Source organism: Mirounga leonina, unplaced genomic scaffold, assembly GCF_011800145.1.
Source record: "Mirounga leonina isolate KUSES-001 unplaced genomic scaffold, KU_Mleo_1.0 Mir_82, whole genome shotgun sequence".
In the NCBI taxonomy this organism is placed as follows: Eukaryota; Metazoa; Chordata; class Mammalia; order Carnivora; family Phocidae; genus Mirounga; species Mirounga leonina.
In genome coordinates this window covers 12,185,443-12,209,938 of record NW_023270825.1, presented here as the reverse complement: position 1 = coordinate 12,209,938, position 24,496 = coordinate 12,185,443, and the positions used below count along the sequence as shown (strand labels likewise).

Here is a 24,496-nt window from a genome sequence, read left to right as displayed (position 1 = left end):
AGTTGATGGTATTTTGATAGGGATTGCATTGAATGTGTAGATTGCTCTAGGTAGCATATAAATTTTAACTATTTGTTCTTCTAATCCATGAGCAGGGAATGTTTTTCCATTTCTTTGTGTCTTCCTCAATTTCTTTCATAAGTGTTCTGTAGTTTTTAGAGTATAGATCCTTTACCTCTTTGGTTAGGTTTATTCCTAGGTATCTTATGGTTTTTGGTGCAATTGTAAATGGGATCAATTCCTTAATTTCTCTCTGTCTCATTGTTAGTGTATAGAAATGCAACTGATTTCTGTGCATTGATTTTTATATCCTGCCATGTTGCTGAGTTCCTGTATGAGTTCTAGCAATTTTGGGGTAGAGTCCTTTGAGTTTTCCACATAGAGTATCATGTCATCTGTAAAGACCGAGAATTTGACTTCTTTGCTGATTCGGATGCCTTTTATTTCTTTTTGTTGTCTGATTACTGAGGCTAGGACTTCTCGTACTGTGTTGAACAGCAGTGGTGACAGTGGACATCCCTGCCGTGTTCCTGACCTTAAGGGAAAAGCTCTCAGTTTTTCCCCATTGAGAATGATATTCGCTGTGGGCTTTTCATAAATGGTTTTTATGACATTGAGGTATGTTCCCTCTATCCCTACACTGTGAAGAGTTTTAATCAAGAAAGGATGCTATACTTTGTCAAATGCTTTTTCTGCGTCTATTGAGAGGATCTTATGGTTCGTGTCCTTTCTTTTATTTATGTAGTATATCACATTGATTTGTGGATGTTGAACCACCCTTGCAGCCCAGGAATAAATCCCATTTGGTTGTGATGAATAATCCTTTTAATGTACTGTTGGATCCTATTGGCTAGTATTTTGGTGAGAATTTTGGCATCCATGTTCATCAGGGATATTGGTCTGTAATTCTTTTTAGTGGAGTCTTTGTCTGGTTTTGGAATCAAGGTAATGTTGGCCTCAGAGTTTGGAAGTATCCTACCACTTCTATTTTTTGAAGCAGCTTCAGAAGATTAGGTATTAAGTGTTATTTAAATGTATCATAGAATTCCCCTGGGAAGCCATCCGCCCCTGGGCTCTTATTGGGAGATTTTTGATTACTGCTTCAATTTCCTTGCTGGTTATGGGTCTGTTCAGGTTTTCTATTTCTTCCTGGTTCATTTTTGGTAGTTTATACCTCTCTAGGAATGCATCCATTTCTTCCAGATTGTCTAATTTGTGGGCATATATTTGCTCATAATATATATATAATTGTTTGTATTTCTTTGGTGTTGGTTGTGATCTCTCCTCTTTCATTCATGATTTTATTTGTTTGGGTCCTTTCTCTTTTCTTTTTGATAAGTCTGGCCAGGGGTTTATCAGTCTTATTCTTTCAAAGAACCAGCTCCTAGTTTTGTTGATCTGTTCTATTGTTCTGTTCTTTTCTATTTCATTGATTTCTGCTCTAATCTTTATTATTTCTGTTCTCCTGCTGCGTTTAGGCTTTATTCTCTGTTCTTTCTCCAGCTCCTTCAGGTGTAAGGTTAGGTTGTATATTTGAGGCCTTTCTTGTTTCTTGAGAAAGGTTTGTATTGCTCTACACTTCCCTCTTGGGACCACCTTTGCTGCATCCCAAGGATTTTGAACAGTTGTGTTTTCATGTTTATGTTTCCATGACTTTTTAAATTCTTCTTTAATTTCCCTTTTGACCTATTCATTCTTTAGTAGGATGCTCTTTAGCCTCCATGTATATGTATTTGAGTTCTTTCCAACTCTCCTCTTGTGATTGAGTTCCAGTTTCAAAGCACTGTGGTCCGAAAATATGCAGAGAATGATCCCAATCTTTTGGTACTGGTTGAGATCTGATTTGTGACCCAGGGTGTGATCTATTCTGGAGAATGTTCCATGTACACTCGAGAAGAACGTGTATTCTGTTGCTTTAGGATGGAATGTTCTGAATATATCTATGAAGTCCATCTGGTCCAGTGTGTCATCATAGCCCTTATTTCCTTGTTGATCTTCTGCTTAAATGATCTGTCCATTGCAGTGAGGGGGGTGTTAAAGTCCCCTACTATTATTGTATTATTATTGATGTGTTTCTTTGATTTTTTTTTTTTTTTATTAATTGGCTGCTCCCATGTTAGGGGCATAATTATTTACGATTGTTAGATCTTCTTGTTGGATAGACCTTTTAATTATGATATAGTGTCCTTCCTCATCTCTTATTACAGTCTTTGGTTTAAAATCTGATTTGTGTGATCTGGGGATTGCCACCCCAGCTTTCTTTTGATGCCCATTAGCATGGTAAATGGTTTTCCACCCTCTCACTTTAAATCTGGAGGTGTCTTTGGGTCTAAAGTGAGTCTCTTGCAGACAGCATATTGATGGGTCTTGCTTTTTTATCCAATCTGATACCCTTTGTCTTTTGATTGGAGCATTTAGCCCATTTACATTCAGAGTGACTATTGAAAGATGAATTTAGTGCCATTGTGTTGCCTGTAAGGTGACTGTTACTGTATATTGTCTGTATTCCTTTCTGGTCTATGTTACTTTTGGGCTCTCTCTTTGCTTAGAGGATCCCTTTTAATATTTCTTGTAGGGCTGGTTTGGTGATCACAAAATCTTAGTTTCTGTTTGTCCTGGAAACTTTTTATCACTCCTTCTATTTTGAATCACATCCTAGCTGGATAAAGTATTCTTGGCTGCATATTTTTCTCAGTTAGCACCTTGAATATATCCTGCCAGTCGTTTCTGGCCTGCTAGGTCTCTGTGGATAGGTTTGCTGCTGATCTAATGTTTCTACCTTTGTAGGTTACAGACCTCTTTTCCCCAGCTGCTTTCACGATTTTCTCTGTCTCTCAGATTTGTAAGTTTCACTATTAGATGTTGGGATGTTGACCTATTTTTATTGATTTTGAGGGGGGTTCTTTGTGCCTCCTGGATTTTGATGTCCGTTTCCTTCCACAAATTAGGGAAGTTCTCTGCTGTAATTTGCTGCAGTATACCTTCCGCTCCTCTCTCTCTTTCCTCTTCTTCTGGGATCCCAATTTTTCTAGTATTATTTCGCTTTATGGTATCACTTACCTCTTGAATTCTCCCCTTGTGATCCAGTAGGTGTTTCTGTCTTTTTCTCAGCCTTTTTATTCTCCATCATTTGGTCTTCTATATCACTAATTCTCCCTTTTGCCTCATTTATCCTAGCAGTTAGAGCCTCCATTTTTTATTGCATCTCATTAATAGCCTTTTTGATTTTGACTTGGTTATATTTTAGTTCTTTTATTTCTTCAGAAAGGGATTCTATAATGTCTTCTATGCTTTTTTTCAAGGCCAGCTAGTAGCTTTATAATTGTTATTCTGAACTCTAGTCCTGACATCTTACTTATGTCCATCCTGATTAGGTCCCTGGCAGTCAGTACTGCCTCTTTTTTTGAGGTGAGTTTTTCCATCTTGTCATTCTGTCCAGAGAAGAATAGATGAACGAGAGAACAGAATACTAAAATGGCAACAGTGACCCCAGAGAAATATACACTAAACAAATCAGAAGAGACCCGAAACTGCGGGGGGCGGTAGGGGGGAGAAAAAAGAATATAATCAGACATGTGAGCAGAGAAGAGCAATACACTGGATTCTGTGTGTATTTTGGTCCCAAAATAGATCCCAAAATTGTAAAGAAAGAAAACTAGATCCCAAAATTGTAAGAAAGAAAAATTTATGTACAAAAATAAAATTAGATACAATGAAAGGGTAGAATGTAACATAAAAATGAAAATTAAAAGACAAGAAAAAAACAAAAGAAAAAAAACTAACAACAACAAAAAAGGAAGGGATATAAACAGTTGAACAGAACAGAGCAGTACACTATCTCCTGACTGTATTTTGGTCAGTTTGTTAGAAGAAACTACATGTCAAAATTGTAAAGAAAAACTTATACACAAAAATAAGATTAAATACAATGAAGGGATAGAATGTAACTGTAAAAATGCAAATTAAAAAGATTTAGAAAAGGAGTTGATAAAATAAGAAATTGGTTAAAAAAGGAAAGAAAAAATTAAAAAAAAATTAAAGTTGAAAGACTAAAGAATCATGGGGAAAAAGCCATGAATTTTTTTTTTTAAGATTTTTTTTTTTTTTTAATTTATTTGACAGACACAGCAAGAGAGGGAACACAAGCAGGGAGAGTGGGAGAGGGAGAAGCAGGCTTCCCACTGAGCAGGGAGCCTGATGCGGGGCTTAATCCCAGGACCCTGGGACCATGACCTGAGCCGAAGGCAAATGCTTAATGAATTCTCTGTGCAGTATTCCCCTAGCGGTGGAGTTCTGCCGTTCTCATTGATCGGTAAACTTGGTCTTGGCTGGCTGTTCTTGCTGATCTTCTGGGGAGGGGCCTGTTGCCGTGGTTTCCAAATGTCTTTGCTGGAGGCGGAATTGCCCGCCCTTGCCCCCTCCCGGCTAAGTAATCTGTTTGGGTTTGCTCTCCAGGGCTTTTGTTCCCTGCGAGCTTTCCGTACAGCTTTGGAGGCAGAGAGTGAAAATGGCGGCCTCCCAATCTCTGCCCCGGAGGAGCTGAGAACTCGGGGCCCCACTTCTCAGTGAGCCCCCAGAGAAAAGCAGTCAGTCACTCCCGTTTCCCCGTCTCCGGCTGCACTCCGTGCTCACCCGGCCTGTGACCGCGGGTTTCTATCTCTGGCATCCGACCCTGTGCGGAGTCTCCAAACCCAGCAGATCCCTGCGGTGCGCTCCCGCGCGGCTCCTCCCGGGGGAGGAAGGGGAGTCTCCCCGGATCTGCCGCTTGTTGGGTCCCTGCTGGAGGAACAGTGGCCCAACTGCGCCGCGGATCACGGTTTATGGCCACCCCGAGCTGAGAGCCCGCGCCTGGGCTCCGCCTCTGCAGCCGGCTTCCCTGCTCCGATACCTGGGAGCTCTGCCGCCCTCAGGCACCTCCGGTCTTTCTGTGACCCCGAGGGTCCTGAGACCACACTGTCCCGGAGGGTTCCACCCCCCGCTTAGCCACCAGAGTGACGTCCCTCGGCGGAGCAGACTTTTAAAAGTTCCGATTTTGTGCTCCTGGTTCTATCACTTGCCAGAAGCGGCCGACGGAGGCCCCTCCCCCGCCGTCTATCCTCCCGACTATCGCCTCGGATTCACTTCTCCGCACGTCCTACCTTCCAGAAAGTGGTCGCTTTTCTGATGAGAGAGTTGTTGCTCTTCTTTTCTTCGATCTCCTGTTGAGTTTGTAGGTGTTCAGAATGGTTTGATCCCTATCCAGCTGAATTCCTGAGAGGAGACGAAATCCAGGTCTCCTACTCCTCTGCCGTCTTGCTCCTCCCCAAATTTTTTATTTTATGACAAGAACTTTTAGGATCTACTCTCTTAGCAACTTTCAAATACTATACTACAATATTTCTAACTGTAGTCACCCTGCTGTACATTACATCCCCATAATTTACTTATTTTATAACTGGAAGCTTGTACCTTTTGACTCCTCATCACCCTCCACTCCCCACCTCTGGCAACCACCAGTGTGTTCTCTGTCAGTTTATTTGTTTAAAGATTTGACTTGGGAGATCATGTTTGTCTTTTTTGGACTTATTTCACTTAGTATAATGCCCTTAGGATCCATCTATGTTGTTGCAAACGGCAAGATTTCCCTTTTTTTTATGGCTGACTATTCCATCATATGTATGTACCACATTTTCTTTATCTGTTCTTCTATGTCTTGGCTAGTGCAAGGAAGGCTGCAGTGATATGGGGGTGTATGGTGTTTTCATTTCCTTTGGATATGCAGAAGTGGAATTATTAGATCATGTGATAATTCTCTGTGTAATTTTTTGAGGAATCTCCATCCTTTTTCCAATGGTGGCATAATTTTATAGTCACACCATCAGTGTACAAGGGTTCCCTTTTCTCCACATTCTCACCAGCCTAATTATTTCTTTTTGATAATAACTATTCTAACAAGAGTGAGGTGAGATCTCCTTTTGGTTTTTATTTGCATTTCCAGATGATTAGTGATGTTGAGCATTTTTTCAAGTGCTTGTGGCAATCAGTTTGTCTTTTTGGAAAAACGTCTATTCAGATCTTCTGCTACTTTTTAATTAGATTGTTTGGGGCTGTGTTTGGTATCGAGTTGTATGAGTTCTTTGTATATTTTGCATATTAATCCTTGATTGGATATGGTGTGCAAATATTTTCTCCTACTTAATATCGGTTGCCTTTGCATTTTGTTGATGGTTTCCTTTGCTGTGTAGAAGCATTTTAGTGTGATATAGTCCCACTGGTTTATTTTTTGCTTTTGTTGCCTTTCCTTTTGGCATCAGACCCAAAATATCAAAACTCATCTCAAGGAATTTATTGCCTATGCTTTCTTCTAGGAGTTCTTATGGTTTCAGGTATTATGTTCAAGTCTTTAATCCATTTTGAGTTAATTTTTGCATATGCTGTAAGTTAGTGGTCCAGTTTCATTCTTTTGCATGTGATTATCCAGTTTTCTCTGCACCACTTATTGAAGAGACTGTCCTTTTCCCATTGTATATTCTTGCCCTCTGTTGTAAATTAATTAAGCATATATTTGTGGGTTTATTTATGGGCTCTCTATTCTGTTCCATTGATCTATGCTTCTGTTGTTATGCCAGTATCCTATTCTTTTGATTATTATAGTTTGAAACAGGAAGTGTGAAACCTTCCCCTTTGTTCTTCTTTCCCAGGATTGCTTTAGGTATTCGGGGTCTTTTGTAGTTCCATACAAATTTTAGCATTGTTTTTTCTATTTCTGCAAAAAGTGCCATTGGAATTTTGATAGGGATTGCATTGAATCTGTGGATTGTGTTGGGTAGTATGGACATATTAACAACTATTTTTTTCTAATTTATGAGTACAGAATATTTCCCCTTTTCTGTGTGTCTTCAATTTCTTTCATCAATGTCTTATATAGTTTTCAGTGTATAGGTTTTTCACCTTCTTGTTTAAATTTATTTCTAGGTGTTTTCTTTTTGGTGCAGTTGTGAATGGGATGGTTTTCTTAATTTCTTTTTTTATTCTAGTTGACATAGAATATTATATTAGCTGTAGGTGTACAACATATATATATGTATATGTATATTACAAAGTGATCACCATGATAAGTCTTGCTATCATCTGTCACCATGCAAAGTTGTTACCTATTGTTCACTCTCTTTCCTATGCTGTACATTGTAGCTCTCTGTGTCTTAGTTACTTTATAACCAGAAGTTTGTACCTTTTAATCTCTTTACTTTTCCCATCACCCACCCTATTCCTGTCTGGCAACCACCACATTGTTCTCTGCATCAGTGAATCTGTTTCTGTTTTGTTTGTTCATTTCTTTTGGGTTTTTTTGGTTCCACATATAAGTAAAATCACACTTTTTTGCATAATTTGTCTTTGTCTGACTTATTTCACTGAGCATAATACCTTCTGGGTCAATCCATGTTACTGCAGATGGGAGATTTCATTCTTTTTAAGGCCAAGTAATATTCCAGTGTGTGTGTGTGTGTGTGTGTGTGTGTGTGTACACACTATACCATATCTCTTTCATTCATCTATTAATAGAAGGACCCTTAGGCTGCTTCCATATTTTGGCTACTGTAAATAATGCTGCTACAAGCAAAAGGGTGCATGTATCTTTTTGAATTAGTGTTTTTGATTTCTTGTGATAATACCCAGTAGTGGAACTGTTAGTTCATACGCCAGTTTTATGTTTAATGTTTTTGAGGAACCTCCATACTGTTTTCCATCGTGTATGTACCATTTTGCATTCCCACCAACAATACATAAGGGTTCTCTTTTCTTCACATCTTTGCCAACACTTGTTGTCTTTTTGATACTAGCCGTTCTGACAGGTGTGAGTTGATACCTCATTGAGGTTTTGATTTGCATTTCTACAATGATTATTTTAATGGAGATTGCATTGAATCTTTAGATTGCTTTGGGTAGTGCAGACATTTTAACACTACTAATTGTCTCAAACCATGAGCATGGTATGTCTTTCCATTTATTTGTGTCCCCTTCAGTGTCTTTCATTAATATCTTCTGGTTTTCAGACTACAGGTCTTTCACCTTGGTTAAATTTATTCCTAGGTTTGTTTGTTTTTGTTTATTGTTTGGATGCAGTTGTGAATGGTATTCTTAATTTCTCTTTTGGGTAGTGTTTTAATGTATAGAAATGAAACAGATTTCTGTATATTAATTTTGTATCCTTTAACTTCACTGAATTCATTAATTCTAGTACTGTTTTATGGAGTCCAGGATTTTCTATATGGAATATCATGTCATCTGCAAATAGTGAGTTTTACTTCTTTTCCAATTTGGATGTCTTGTTATTTCTTGTCTGATTGCTGTGGCTTAGACTTCCAATGCTTTGTTGAATAAAACTAGCAGGAGTGGGCATCCTTGTCTTATTTATGATCTTAGAGGAAAAGCTTTCAGCTTTTTACCATTGATTATGATGTTACCATTGAATGTGGTTTATCATATTTGGCCTTTATTATGTTGAGATATGTTCCCTCTATATTCACTTTTCTCAGTTTTTTTTTTTTTTTTTCTTAAATCATGACTGGATATTGAATTTTGTCAAATTCTTTCTCTGCATCTATTGAGATGATCATACGATTTTTACCTTTGGTTAATGTATCACATGGGAGGTTTATGAATATTGAACCATCCTTGCATCCTTGGATTAAATCCCACTTGATTGTAGTGTATGATCCTTTTAATGTATTGTTCATTTGGTTTGTTAATATTATGTTGAGGATTTTTGCATTGGTGTTTATCAGGAATATTGGCGTATAAGTTTCTCTTGTGGTGTCTTTGGTTTTGGTATCAGTGTAATGCTGGCCTCATAGAAGTTTGGAAGTGTTCATTCCTCTTCAGTTTTTTGGAATAGTCTGAGGATAGGCATTAACTCTTTAAATTAGTAGAATTCACCTATGTAGCTGTCTGGTCCTGGACCTCTGCTCATTGTAAAGTTTTGATTATTGATTAAATTTCATTAATAGTAATTTCCTCAGGTGGTTTGAGTTGTGGAATTTTGTATATTTCTCGGAATTTATCCATTTCTTAAAGGAAATCCCATTTGCTGGCATATAAATGTTTCCAGTGGTGTCTTGTCCTTTGTGTTTCTGGGGTATTAGTTGTAACTTCTGTTTAATTTCTGATTTTGAGTCCTCTTTTTTCGGGATGACTTTGCCTAAATGCTTATCTTTTCAGAGAACTAGCTCTTAGTTTCACTGATCATTTCTATTGTTTCTTAGTCTTTATTTCATTTATTTCCACTCTGCTCTTTATTATTTCCTTCCTTCTAAGTTTGGACTTTGCTTATTCTTTTTTTTTTTAAAGATTTTATTCATTTGAGAAAGAGGAAGAGAGAGAGAGGGAGGGAATAAGCAGGGGAGTGGAAGGCAGAGGGAGAGGGAAAAGCAGACTCCCTGCTGAGCAGGGAGCCTGATGTGGGGCCCAGTCCCAGGACCCCCAGGATCATGACCCAAGCTGAAGGCAGATGCCTAACTGACTGAGCCACCCAGGCTCCCCAAGACTTTGTTTATTCTTCTTTTTGTAGTTCTTTTTTTTTAATATATATTTTATTTTTAATTTTATTTTATTATGTTAGTCACCATACAGTACATCATTAGTTTTTGATGTACTGTTCCATGATTCATTGTTTTCGTATAACACCCGGAGCTCCATGCAGAACGTGCCCTCCTTAATACCCATCACCAGGCTAATCCATCCTTCTACCCCCCTCCCCTCTAAAACCTTCAGTTTGTTTCTCAGAGTCCATAGTCTCTCCTGGTTCATCTCCCCCTCTGATTCCCCCCCCTTCATTTTTCCCTTCCTTCTCCTACTGTCCTCCATACTATTCCTTATGTTCCATAAATAAATGATACCATATGATGATTGACTTTTTCTGCTTGACTTATTTCAGTTAGCATAATCTCCTCCAGTCCCATCTTTTTGTAGTTCTTTAGGTATCAGGTTAGATTGTTTGAGATTTTTCTTTTTTCTTGAGGTGGGTCTGTATCACTGTAAACTTCCCTCTTAGAACTGTTTTTGCTGCACCTCATAGATTTTGGACAACTGTGTTTCCATTTTCATTTGTCTGAAGGTATTTTTTTTTTATTTCATCTTTGATTTCTTTGTTGACCCATTGGTTGTTTAATAGCATGTTGTTTAGCCTCACATGTTTGTGTTTTCCCAGTTTTTTCCTTGAACTGGTTCTGGTTTCATGCCAGCATGGTTAGAAATAATGCTTGATATAATTTCAGTATTCTTACACTTATTGAGACTTGTTATGTAGGCTACCATGTGATCTATCTTGGAGATTTTTCCATGTGTGCTTGAAAAGGTATGTATTCTGCGGTTTTTTGGATGGGATGTTCTATAACTGTCTGTTAAGTCTATTTCGGTTAAGGTGTCATTCAAAGCCACTGTTTCCTTATTGATTTTTCTGTTGGATGCTTTATCCATTGATATAAATCGGGTGTTAAAGTCCCCTACTATTACTGCATTACTGTCAGTTTCCCTTACTATGTTTGTTAATGTTTGCTTTATATATTTAGGTGCTCCTATGTTGGGTGAATACATCGTCACAATTACTATATTATTGTTGGATTGATCCCTTTATCATTACAGAATGACCTTATTGTCTCTTGGTATGGTCTTTATTTTAAAGTCTATTTAAGTACTGCTAAGCTGCTTTTTTTTTTTTTCACTTCCATTTGCATGGAATATCTTTTTCCATCCCTTTTCTTTCAGTCTATATTTGTCTTTAGGCTTGAAGTGAGTCTCTTGCAGGCAGTACATAGATGGGTCCTGTTTTTGTGTTTGTTTTATCCATTCAGTCACTTTCAAAGTAATTATTAGTAGGTATGTATTATTGGTTTACATTTTGTTGTTTTCTGGCTGTTTTTGTCATGCTTCTCTGTTCTTCTCTTACTCTTTTATGATTTAATGACTTTCTTTAGCATTATGCTTGGATTCCTTTATTTTTTGTGTATGTCTATTTTTTGAGTTTTTTGGTTTGTGGTTACCATGAGGTTCATACAGAACATCCTACATACACAACCATTTATTTTAAGTTGATGATCACTTATGTTCGAGCACATTCTGAAAGCACTATATTTTTCCTCCCCTCCCCTCCATGTTTTATGTGTATGATGTCATATTGTCCAATTTTTATTGTGTAGATCCTTACCTAATTTTTGTGGCTATAATTTATTTTATTTTGTCTTTTTAACGTTTATGCTTGCTTTATAAGTGACTGATCTGTTACCTTCATGTTTGCTTTTGTGAGATCTTCTTACCTTTTATAATTTTCTTATATTATGGCCTTTTCTTTTCCATTTAAGGAAGTCCCTTTAACATTACTTGTAAGGCTGGCTTAGTAGTGATGAACTTCTTTAACTTTTGTTTGTTTGGGGAACTCTTATTTCTCCTTCAATTCTGAATGATAACCTTGCCAGGTGGAGTATGGTTGATTGTTGGTTTTTCCCTTTTTCCTCTTTGAATATATCCTACCACTCCCTACTTGCCTGAAGTTTCTGCTGAAAAATCAGCTGATAGCCTTATGGGGTTTCCCTTTTATATAACTAGTTGCTTTTTCTCTTACTGTTTTTAAGATTCTCTTTAATTTTTGACATTTTGGTTATTATCTGTTTTGGTGTAGACTCCTTGGGCTCATCTTATTTGGGTCTCTCTGTGTTTCCTGGGCCTGATGTCTTTTCTTTCCCAGGTTAGGGAAGTTTCCAGCTATTATTTCGTCAAATAAGTTTTCTGCCCCTTTCTTCTTTTTCTGGGACCTCTATAATGTGAATGTTAATATGCTTGATGTTGTCTTAGAGGTTCCTTAGCCTATCCTCATTTTTTAATGTTCTTTTTTTCTTTTTGCTGTTCAGCTGGAATGATTTCCACTACCCTGTCTTCCAGATCACTGATCTGTTCTGTATCCTCTTATCTGCTGTTGATTCTATCTAGTGTATTTTTGTATTTTTTAATATATTTTTCAACTCTGGTTGGTTCCCTTTTATATTTTCTGTTTGTTGAAGTTCTCACTGTGTTCATCTGTTCTTCACTGAAGTTCATTGAGCATCCATCCTTATGACTGTTACTTTTAACTCTTTATGAGGTTGATTTCTTATGTTTCCTTTTTTTCCTGAGGTTTTGTCTTGTTCTTTCATTTTGAACATATTCCTTTGTCTCCTCATTTTGCCCAATTCTCTAATTATTACGTATTAGGTAGGTCAGTCAGTTCCCCCGGTTTCGAAGGAATGGCTTTATGCAGAAGGTGTCCTTTGGGGCCCAGTAGCACAAACCTCCCTGGTCACCCAAGCCAGGTGCTCTCAGAGTGTCTGCTGGGTCACAGCTGGTGCAGGCTCGCTGGCGTGTGGGGCTGTCCCGCAGAGTGATGGTCTGTGAGGTCCCGCTGCGACCGGTCTGGCCTGGGTGTGCTCAGGTACAAGCATGGCCTTGGCTTGCCTGCCTGGGCGCCTGGCCGCCACAGGTGCAGGCACGTTGCCATGTGGGTTAAGGGCGCTCTGCAGGGCCCCAGTGCTGGCTGAGCCTGCCCGCCACGTGAGGTGGGGCAGAGAGCCACTTGCGAGGGGCTCCAGGCCTATCAAGTGGGTTGGCAGAACACGTCCTCAGGGGAGCACCAGGGAGGGGTGAGCAGGGCTGGCACAGTAGCTGGAGACATTCAGAAATGGTGCCTGTCGGTGGAAGGTAAGTGCCCTGCCCCACTAGCCCCCAAAAGGGTGCCCACCAGGTCTTACATTACCAGGGAACATTCCAGTGGATCCCTGCCCCTCTGGCAATGCCCTAAATTAGAGAGTGGATTTCCTTCACATGGAACCCAGGCACTTTTCAAAGTGCTGCCTCTGCACAGGGACTCAGAGTGAGATGTGGGGGGCACTGTTTGAGAGCAGAAGGCTCTTCCCAGGCATTAAGCCCCTCCCTCCATTTTCAAAGCCAGGTGCTATGGGGCTCATCTTCCCAGGGCAGGTCCCCAAGCTGTGGAGCCCAGACCCCTCGTTCTTCAGGAAGAACCTCTATATTTGTGAGGTTGTGGGTCCTGACCAAACCACATCTCCACCCCTCCATCCTGTCGTGTGGCTTTTTTTTTTTTTTTTAAAGATTTTATTTATTTATTTGCGGGAGAGAGAATGAAAGACAGAGAGCACGAGAGGGAGGAGGGTCAGAGGGAGAAGCAGACTCCCTGCTGAGCAGGGAGCCCGATGCGGGACTCGATCCCGGGACTCCAGGATCATGACCTGAGCCGAAGGCAGTCGCTTAACCGAATGAGCCACCCAGGTGCCCTGTGTGGCTTTTTCTTATATCCTTGGTTGGGTGTGATCTGTTCTGCTGGTCTTAGTTCCTCTCCAGAGGTGGTGGTTTTGTATGTAGGTATAGAGTTGGGTGTCTGTGGGAGGAGGTGAGCTCAGGATCTTCCTACTCTACCTTGGTCCTGAGCCCTAATTTCGCTGTCTGAGTTTGTCATTAGCGTGTAGAAATGCAACAGAATTTTATATATTATAAAATATAAATATATTTGGGGGCGCCTGGGTGGCTCAGTTGGTTAAGCAACTGCCTTCGGCTCAGGTCATGATCCTGGAGTCCCCGGATCGAGTTCCGCATCGGGCTCCCTGCTCGGCAGGGAGTCTGCTTCTCCCTCTGACCCTCCCCCCTCTCATGTGCTCTCTCTCATTCTCTCTCTCAAATAAATAAATAAAATCTTTAAAAATATATATATATAAATATATTTGTATTTTATATATTGATTTTGTATTCTGCATCTTTACTGAATTTGTTTACTACTTCTAACAGATTTTTAGTGGAGCCTCTATAATATCCTGTCTTCTGCAAATACTGACAATTTTACTTCCTTTCTAATTGGATGTCTTTTATTTTTCTTTTTGCCTAAGATTTTTGGCTAGGGCTTCCAGTACTTCCAGTACTATACTGAGCAATAGTGGCAAGAGTGGGCATCCTTGTCTTGTCCCTGATCTTAGAGGAAAAGCTTTTAGCTTTTCACCGTTGAGCACGATGTTAGCTGTGGGCTTGTCCTATGTGGCCTTTATTATGTTGAAGTGTCTTCTCTCTATATATACCCATTTTTCTGAGAGTTTTAATCATAATCAGATGAATTTTGTCAAATGCTTTTTCTGTATCCATGGAGATGATCGTGTGATTTTATCTTTCATTTTATTAATGTATCACATTGATTGATTTGTGGATGTTGAACCATCCCTATAGACCTGGAATAAATCCCAGGTGATCATGGTGTTTGATCCTTCTAATGTATTGTTGAATTTGGTTTGATAATGTATGTTGTTGATGATTTTGGCGTCAGTGGTCATTGGCGATATTAGCTTGTCATTTTTCCTTTCTTGTGGTGTCCTTGTCTGATTTTGATATCCGGGCAATGCGGGCCTTGTAAAATGAGTTTGGAAGTGATCCTTCCTCTTCTGATTTGTGGAAGAATTTGATAATTGATATTAATTATTCTTTAAATATTTGGTAGAATTCACCAGTGTGGCCATCTGGTACTGGACTTTTGTTGGGAAGTTTTTGATTACTGGTCTGTTCAGATTTTTGCCTGTTTCTTCTTGGGTTAATTTCAGTACTTTGTGTCTTTCAGCAATCTTCCATTTTATCTAAGTTAGTCAATTTATTGGTATACAGTTAATCATAATATAATTGGGGCGCCTGGGTGGCTCAGTCGGTTAAGCGTCCAACTCTTGGTTTCAGCTCCGGTCATGATCTCATGGTTGCGGTGGATCAAGCCCTGCGTCAGCCTCCCCACTCCCACTCAATGCAGAGTCTGCTTCAGATTGTCTCTCCCTCTGCCCGTCCCTGCTTGCGTGCACACACTCTCTCTCTAAAATTAAGAAGAACTATAAAGGAAATTTTTTTATTTCTGTAAAGTTGGTAACAGTGGCCCCAACCAAATGTCTTTCATTTCTGAATTTAATAATTTGAATCATCTTTTTTCTCTTGGTCAAGCTACTGTTTCTGTGAACAACTCAGTATGTGTGTTTTCCTGCACTCGGAGTGAGCCACTTCCAGTTATGAAAGTGTGTTCACAGCTGACCTGCTCTGGCAGGACCACTAGCAGGTTGAGCTGAGGGAGTGCGGGAGCGTGGGGATGGGAGTAACCCCAGACCAAAATGCCATGGACTGTTCACTGTTCTTACAGATTTTTTTTTTTAAGATTTATTTATTTGGGGGGGGGGGGGGCGGGGCAGAGAGAGAGGGAGAAAAAGAATCTGAAGCAAACTCCCCGCTAAGCACAGAGCCTGGCGTGGAGCTTGATTGAGCTCATGACCCTGAGATCATGACCTGAGCTGAAATCAAGAGTCGGACGCTCAACCAAGCCGAGGCAGCCCTCTTACTGAGATTCTTGAGCGAACTTTTTTCAGTTATATGTCTTTGGCTAACTTCCAGGGTCCTGAAATGGTTCATTCTGACAATTTTGCTTTTTGAGGGAGGATTTGCTAAGCTCCTTATTGTGCCATTCTGGGATGTATACTCTTAACCAGTATATTGTATACTGAGCCCTACACTGCATAGACTATGAGTGACTTCTAAAAACAGGCAGTTTCAGGTTGTGAAGGTTTCACACCATAGCCATCTCCACCCAGGTGTGGACTGTGGTGATACAACACATTAGCTACCCTCCATTGAGTAGCTACCATTGGGAGTTGCTCGCTTGCTCGCTCGCTCTCTCCCCCCCCCACGCACACATACACACACACACCTACTCTGCAGTCCTCACACTTGTATTGTGACGTCACTTCCATTAGAGAGCTGGGGAAACCAAGGCTCAAGGAACTTGCCTAAGGTCTTAGTAGCGAGTGAGAATTCAAACCCAGGCCTTTTGGACTGTGCTGTTTCCATAATACTTTGTCTATGTTCTCAACTTTTCACCAATTTCTACCAGGAAATCTGCTCTTAGACTCCATTGATCAGTCAACACGCATGGAGCACAGATTGCGAAGTTTCCTGAGTACTCCCTCAGCCTCTCTGGTTTATTTTATCCACCCCACCCAACCCCTATTACCCTTCCAGAATAGGGTCTCAGAAGGCTTCAGTGGGGGCAGCGGGGATTTGGGTGAAATGGTCTCACTAACAGCAATTCCTCACATTCTCTACCTAAACTTCTTGAAAGCCACCCTGGAATCCCAAAAGCTAAATTGTTCTGGGCTCTTGGTTTTGCTGGGACTCCCACCTCACAGTGCAAACCCAACGGAACCGTCTTGGAGGTTGGTTACTGAACTGTCTCATTATTTCCTTATCTTCCTCTGGAGTAGTGCTTTACAATTTAGGATGAGAAAACCTGAAGTAGCAGTTTATGAATTACAGTAACATTAAGGTAAGATTAATCTGCTTTTTTCTGTAAGGTAACAGAAACAGATTCCTGTAGAAAGATACTTCATGCTAAAATGAAGTGCTGTGATTTTTGAGCGATCACATTTTCCAGGCTCTTTATCATTCCTGGGACAAGTATCAATTGATTCTACACAGGAAGTCTCTCTGCCCGACCTGTTTACTATCTACGTATCTACCTACCTATCATCTGTGTTGTTATACTAATAGCCGCACAAAGAGGATCACATGTATCTGGGTCTGCCTTTTAGGATCTCACATTCCAAGAAATATACCGAGATATAAAAGTTTAATAAGAGAACGAGATTTAATAAAGTCCGAACCCAGTAGGTGAGGGTTCTGTGGAATCGGTAGCTCAGGGCTAGGTCCAGTGATAAAAGGCAGTGGTCTGCACTTACAGATGGAGATCGAGATCTGAAGACCCAGTAAGAGACACAGTTAATGAGTTAAAGATGCTGGAACCAGGGAACAGACCAGGAAAGCTTACATAGAATTTTAGGAGTTGCTGAAATGACTCCGTGTGGGGTAATTCTGTGAACTTAAAATTGCCCCTTGTTGGTATCACTAACCTAAGGCCCAAAGGTACAAAGGACAGGACAGGGTCCTCAAGCCCTCCCTTTCCATCCACAAAGAGGGAATCTTATGGTCAAGAATGAGTCAAACTTGTGACTCTCCAAGGGCATCAGCCAAAAGACTTTCCCAGTCTGTGTATTGTGTGTGTCTTCTTTTCATTCACCCAGTGAACATCTTAGAGGGCCATCTGTGGGCTAGGTATCATGCCAGATACTATGGAGACAAAGCTGAAAAGGATATAACCCCTTCCTCAAGGAAGGAACAGTGTCAGGGGCACGCTTCCAAATGCTGAAAGATGAAGTTTATCAGCAGGCAAGGCAGGAAGAGCACTCAGAGGGGCGCAGGACAGGTTCAGGCAGTCTCTTAGGGCCCAACATGCATGATCGGGTCAGGGATAGCAAAGGAAGGTGCCCTGGCTGGAGCTTAGGAAGCTGAGCACCCAAGGTGAGGTGGTAGAGAATCCCAGCATTTAAAGGGTAGAGAGGGGAGCTGTCAGGGGATAGAAAGGCAGTATTGGCTACTCTCCACACCTTAGCCTCTGTTAACACCATGTGCTTTAGGATTTCTTACCTAAGGGTCAAGAAATATAAGGATGGAAAAGGGTCCATTCAATTGGTAGGTAGAATGTGATACACCAGAGCAGTTTCTTTAATATAGCGGGAATGTACGTTAAACCAGAACCCACTTAGCATCACGCTGGAGCATCATGAATTCCCTGAGTCCGTGGAAGAACTTACCTAGGACAGCGAAAAGGTCAAGGAAACTGGTCTCTCCAACCAGAGCTGTTTTAAGGACCGAGACACCCGACTCCAGTAGACATTTATCTATCCGAAGAGAGGTGTTCTACACGTAGTTTCCTTTTAATTATCATTCTCAACAGCCAAGATGAAGCATTAAAGCCAAAGAGGAATCAAACTGGTTTACCACTGGGTATCACAGTATACTTACTATTTGCCCCACTTCCTCATGTTCTCTCAGCGTCCCAGTGTAAAGGCAGACATTAATCCATCCCATAAAAATTTGTTTTTATAATCCTCTTGCTCAAAATGGATGTTAGGGCAGAAAAAGTTAATATAACTTTGTATATTAAGAATTTTGAAGGTCCTGAATTTTCCTTCAAGTGATTCTCACAATGCAGTTTTAAAGTTATTTATGGTAAATATAGAACTCTGTTGACTGAGGTTTTCCACTTAAAAATATCTTCCAGTTTAAACTGCTTGTTCTAATCTTGCAAACTTTACAAACACTACTGCTTTAAATCAATTAAGAACAAAAATAGGAATGCTTCCCCATTCCATGCCTCTCCTTCATTTCCAAATTCACAAAAATTGACTTCTAGAGAAAATTGTGTGCAGGATTTGAGTAGAGTCAGGCTTCAATTCTATAAGAAAAAAACAAAAAAAAAACCAGGGTAGCATTTCTGGGCAAGACAGGACATCAAGGTGTTTCCTGCAGTTAATTATAAGTCTGTCTTTGTCAGAAGTTGTTGGGTAATCACATGGGAAGTGAAATTATTTTTTTCATTTTCAATATTGCAACATGAGCAAAAGAGCAAATACATAGCATTAAAATGGAAAATAACAATTTCTAACTGTTCACACCATGGTATTTACATCCATTACCAAGACAGTATCTGTTCAACACCACAGACTTCTGAATCAGGTGGACTTGTCAATTCCAGTGGTGGTGTCTTTCTAGCGATTTATTGCTAAGTTCTCCCTCTATGAAGTGACAGGCGGTTTTAGACCTAATTTCTGTTACAGCGACTTGTGTCAATTTTCTGCTTCATTAACTGTAATCACTAATAGCTAAGAAAATGCAACCGTCCCGTCAGTGAAGGCGCACCTCTTACATGTTGAGGGCCAATAGTTAATGCTTTTTTTAAATACTGGATCAGAATTTATGAAAACATGGGATGCTCCTCCCCTCTTCTCAAGAACCCTCCGAATACCAAGACAAGTAAGTGTTCCAAGAGCCTAGCCAGAAAAGTCAGTATGGTTAAGGCACAAAGGAAGACGTAATATAATTAAACTTAAGATCTTTCTTCTCTTTTATTTTCAAGATAACTTGATTAACTTCCATTATTAATAGCCAGAACTTGGGACTCACAAGTAGCTCTATACTGTAGTGAAATACACTTAAACTCTTATAGTTAATTATGCACCTAAAATTTCTGTTAAAAAAAGAGCCAACAATAAAACTCGTTTTGTGACTGTAGCAAGTTATCACTTTCTGGTTTTCTATCCAGCTATTCAGTGTAACCTTGTTTTTGGTACCACAGGTTTGAATTTACGGAGGGCTAAGCAAAAGAGAAGACAGAGCACACAGTGCTTGTTAGACACTCAAAGTGGATGATACTTAAAATAGTAAGTATCCTTTCCTGGGTATGGATTTTTATTCACATTTGCAAACACATTCTTCAGTAAGTTCTAAAAGCTTATTTTAAAAAAAAGGGAATGTGACAAAGTATTTGTTTTCATTTCCTTAATTTTAGCACACCTAAGACCATAAAAAGAACCTATTTAAAAATACTGTTGTAACAAGGGAATTATCTGATGGTCCTTTGGCCAAGTATTTATTAGGAACCACCACTTACAACTCCAGCTGGTATTCCAAAGGGAGTGGTTAAAAAAAAAAAAAAAAGAAACATACAACTAATACAATTTCTCTTACTCTTCACTTTTCTTTTTATTATTCAAAAGTCAAATATTTTTAAATCATCCAGCCTCAATTTTGATTTAATGTACCGTCATTTTCCCAAGATATGAAATTTCAGAATCTCTTTGGAATACTAATTTCACGTTTCTAGGTTTAACAAAACTGTTGAAATTTTAAATTCCACTCTATTTCCCTGAATTCTCGACAGTTGCTGATGTAAATTTTAATATAAAATATTTAGTCACAAAATAGTATTGCTTTTGTATGCACATAGTTGTAAGATTACTTTGTTTTTGTCAATAAAAACTATACCATCTTTCATAAAACTCTAAACAAATTAAGAACTGTGATGTGAACAAAAATTACACATGGTAAAACAGGTACCAGCACAACGTTAGGTTATATTACATCAAAAAAAGTTTTAATGGTCCCAAATATATATACTCAACAACTAAGCATACACTCAGGGGAGAAAAAAAATCAAAAACAAAATGAAACAAAAAAAATTATGACACAAATGACCACATCTAGAATTCCACTCAATCTTTAATCAAGTAGGGACACATCCCCACTTTAAAAAAAAAAAATCTGCAGTTTGAAGGGCAAAGGGAACAGATAAAAAAGAGGAAACTTTATATGCGCCCCTCCCCCAGAGGTTTTCCAAACCTATTGTAGCGTGACTAAAATGTTGAGAACGTGTGATTTTAAAGGCAGGTCTCTTCATACAAAGAAACTGCTGGCATTCTTAACTGGAGAAGAATTACGGCACAAAAGCCTGTTCTTCTGAGTCTCAAACATGGTCCAAGAAATCATATTCTGATTGTAGCAACTGACCAGTCAATCCAGAGTTCCACTTACAAAACCCCTGCCCTGTTGGCTTTTTGTTTCCATTTCCTTCCCTGAGAAAAGGGCAATGTGTGGTCCAAGCTGGAGAGCTCAAAGGCTTAAGTCTTTCCCCTAAACGTATAGTATCCCCTCCTCCTGCTCCATTGAATTGGCACTTGATGAGCAGAAGTCAAGTGTGCGAGGCTGATCTGTTTCAGTCATTCACAAGAGACCACTGCTTTGTTGTGGATTTTGTAGGGGGGAGGGGTGGAGAACCAGTTTTCTCAACAGGTACTGATCACAGGCCGTTGCCATTATTAGGACTCAAACTTTGCTTTCTTTGACAGTGGCAGCGTGTCTTCCTTGTCTTCATCCTCATCATCATCTTCATCATCATCGGGATAATCTACCAGACCCACGAGGCCTCCCTGTTAAGAAAAATGTAGCTTCTAAAAAACCTTAACACAAGGTAAAAGATACAGATTCCCGCCCCCCACCCCTATGTACTAAATGTGGTTATTTCTGGATGGTGAGATTATATGCAACTGAAAGTCATTGTATTTTTCCTATATTTTCCGTAATAAAATTTTTAGTTTATAAATTTAGCAAATGAGCCAGGAGATAAAACCTTTTCAATTTAATAATTACTGTTTTTCTAAGACGTAACAATGCATTAGCAAAATCTTGAAAACTACAATAGATAGACTACTAGAAGTAAGGGCAGACCAAGAAGTTAGGAAGGCGATTCTGCCTTTCCTCCTGGCATCCTTTTATACCCCTGCCTTCGCCAGAAACCACTGTAGCTCTTCTATGTGGGTGTGGAAAAATTCACCCTGCTCTGCCCTCAGCCCACACCTTCATTTTAACATGGATTCACTTCTTAGCCCTCAGGGGTCTCATGCTCATGTCAAAGTAAAAGGAACTGTATATGGGGCACTCTTTCTGGTTTAGATCAACCCATCCCAAATGCCAGTCTGTTAACTGCTAATCCAGGACAGTAGGAGGTAGCGAAAAGAATTGGTTTTTTTTCTGAGATTATGTCTTGTCCACATTTTTGGTGTTAAAATTGTGATCCTTTCTTATGAAATGTTAATGATAGATGGTTAATTCCTTTTTGTAAATCTTGCTTGACAAAACAGTGTTAGGAAAGTTGGTAAAGAATAACTTTAAAATAGATCTGAACCTGAGTTCTAAAATGCAAATAACCGTAATAATTCATTTAGCCTTTCGTGTTGGTTATAAAAACCTTTGAGAAACTGCTCAAGTTTTCCATACATACAGGTAGTAGTGGGAGAATTATTCTCTCTCGTTCAGAAAGGTTAGATGAGTTCCAAAAGACGGTAACCAAAGGAAATCTTAGTCTTAGTCACGATCACTGTTGAGAAAGGTGATAGGACACAGGCCTGGAAGTCAGAATGTACCTTGGTAGTAATAGCTGCCGTCTGAGATGTACTTTTAGGGACAGAGCCTGGAGATCCTGGGGAGCCTGGGGATCCCGGGGAGCCTGGCGAACCAGGCAGATTGGTTGCAGGTGACTGGCTGGTGAGAGAAGTCTTGGTTCCACTAGAGAGGGAAAGCTTGAAACTTGGGCTCTGCCGACCAGAAAGATTCGTTTTCAGAAGCACCTCTTTTTCCTCACTTTCTTTTACTAAAAATAAGAATATTGTCAATAGTTGTCACCCATCCTTTTTTTAATCCCCCCAAATGAGGTGGCACTAAACCACAATTAACTGGCTCACTCCCTTGCTAGGGAAAAACACAAGTTCAGTTCACTACTGAGAAGGAATGAGACCTTCAGTGTTCAGTGTCCCTCCCCTTCCTGAAATAAGGTATTTCTCCTGGGTCAAGTCAGATTAAGAAAATTTGGTCCATACTTTCACCCACAGCTATTAATTCACATTCTAGAAAGCCACAAAGTCTCTCAAATCTGTCATGACCAAGTAGATACTCCTCATTTTGTCAAGAAATACAGAATAAGCCTAGAATGGGAAAGCCACCATTTTCCCTTGCCCATCTTTTCAACATACATTTCTTCCTTTCCATGAATTTACTTATTGGATCCATAATATCATCATCATTTTTAGTTTTGTCAGATGGAGACACGACAGCTTCTCCATCTTCCATGTCATCTTCATCTGTGTTAAACCACATCTCTTCTTCATCTTCTAGTGTTCTGGCATCTCTTCGATATCTATGATTCCTCAAAATGGAACGCATACTAGAAGTAAAGAGAAAAGAGAAGAAAGTAAATAGACTCGGGGTGCCGAGGTGGCTCAGTTGGTTAAGCGTCTGCCTTCAGCTTAGGTCATGATCTCAGGGTCCTGGGATCAAGTCCCTCATTGGGCTCCCAGCTCAGCAGGGAGTCTGCTTCTCCCTCTCCCCCACTGTGCTCTAGTAAATAAAATCTTTAAAAAAAAGAGACTTATCCAAAGACACTCTTAGTCTTCAAATGATGCTCCAGATTAGATCGTTTTAATAGATCAAGGTTATATACAGAGAGGCTAATGAAGAACCAGACTTTTCATAGAACTAAACACTCCACAATTTCTAGTGTTAACTAGTGGAATCAAACTATTATGGAAACTGTACTATTATGGATCAGTTATTAAACTTGTTAGCATCAGAAACGAACAAGTCCTAATTCATGGACGTTAAAATATACCTTATTTTGATTTTACTTTTGGACACATGAAGCCCCACTACCACGTTAAGTGGTTGGGTTTTCTTTTTCGTTATCTAACTTAATATATGCCTGAGGAAGCGTCTACAGATCCTACTAACACCACATACACCTTCAGGAAAATATTCATATTGGCCATTACAGAAAGCTACAACCACTGCTCATCCCCTCCCCCAGCCAAGCCAAATAATACGAAACAAGCAAAAAGAGGCACCACCATACAACTTGAATGAATAAATTAAAAAATGTGGTAATTTACCTGTCAAGTTTGGGATTATCCTGCCTTTCTCTTTGTTGTTCAAATCTCAGTTTCAGTCCTTTAAATGTCTGTACATAATCTACATCTTCCAGTGCTTTCCAGTAATTTTCAATGACATGAGCAGTTAATGATTTTATATCTTCCTATAGAAAAGAATTATAATGAAAAATACGATAGGAAAAATGTTATTTTAGCAAGATAGGCTTAATCATAGGCAATTGATAAACCTGCCCAAAATAGTTTAACTTCACAAAATTATCAGCCAATCTTAGAGATAACAAAACAATGAAAATGGGCATAACTCACTACTCTGTAGTCTGATTTTTGCTGTGTCTCAGAATTAACTATGGGTCTTCCTCAAGTAAATGCCCAGGTCCCACCCCAGATGTCTTCTACTCAAGTAAGTGTGGGGGTGGGATCGGCACATCACAGGGAAGTGCTAGAGATGGACAGTGGGGAATAGTTGTACAACAGTGTGAGTGTACTTAATGCCAAAGAATTGTACACTTAAAAAGGCAAATTTTACATGATAAACACTTTACCGTAATTTTTTAAAAAAAGCATGCCACAGATAATTCTGACACACAGTTGTGGGAGAACCACAAGCCGACTACTATTAGATCAGTAAAGAATCAAGTTAGTTACGAAATTGTTCTTAAAAAATATAGAGGCATCAAGTTTGTTACGCAATTGTTCTTAAGGGGGCCTGGGTGGCTCAGTCGTTAAGCGTCTGCCTTCGGCTCAGGTCATGATCCCAGGGTCCTGGGATCGAGCCCCACATCAGGCTCCCTGCTCTGTGGGAAGCCTGCTTCTCCCTCTCCCACTCCCCTGCTTGTGATCCCTCTCTCGCTGTGTCTCTGTCAAAAAATAAAATCTTTAAAAAAAAAAAAAAAGGTCTTAAAAAATATAGAGGAATAAAATCTTTAAAAAAAAAAAAAAGGTCTTAAAAAATATAGAGGACAAAGTCCAGTCAGAAAACCTCAGAGTTAAAAACAAAACAATAAAACCACATCAAATACTTTCTATCAACTGTCATTCTACTTTCTTAAAAATGAGTTGCGTACCAGGACAGTGTTAGATCAGTTTTCATTCAAGCCATCCTACGAAGGATTCACAGCTGCCGAGAGATTGTT

The 24,496-nt window shown here is 39.5% G+C and overlaps 1 protein-coding gene and 1 long non-coding RNA gene across 3 annotated transcripts in view; one reads left to right on the top strand and one right to left on the bottom strand.

Moving 5' to 3' along the window:
• LOC118002440 overlaps nt 1–19,301 on the top strand; it is a 68,406-nt gene extending 49,105 nt beyond the window's left edge. The window contains exon 3 of the long non-coding RNA XR_004677053.1: nt 19,223–19,301. This is a non-coding gene — a long non-coding RNA (uncharacterized LOC118002440). The remainder of the gene's footprint in view (nt 1–19,222) is intronic.
• A 309-nt stretch (nt 19,302–19,610) lies between these two features.
• Nucleotides 19,611–24,496, bottom strand: part of PPP4R3A (protein phosphatase 4 regulatory subunit 3A) — a 37,935-nt gene continuing 33,049 nt past the window's right edge. For both annotated transcript variants that reach the window (XM_034992951.1, XM_034992952.1), the window contains exons 12-15: nt 23,364–23,506; nt 22,452–22,642; nt 21,846–22,072; nt 19,611–20,852 (exon numbers count right to left, since the gene is read on the bottom strand). In XM_034992951.1, the coding sequence (XP_034848842.1) occupies nt 20,742–20,852; nt 21,846–22,072; nt 22,452–22,642; nt 23,364–23,506 (672 nt within the window). In that variant the 3' untranslated portion in view covers nt 19,611–20,741. The remainder of the gene's footprint in view (nt 20,853–21,845; nt 22,073–22,451; nt 22,643–23,363; nt 23,507–24,496) is intronic.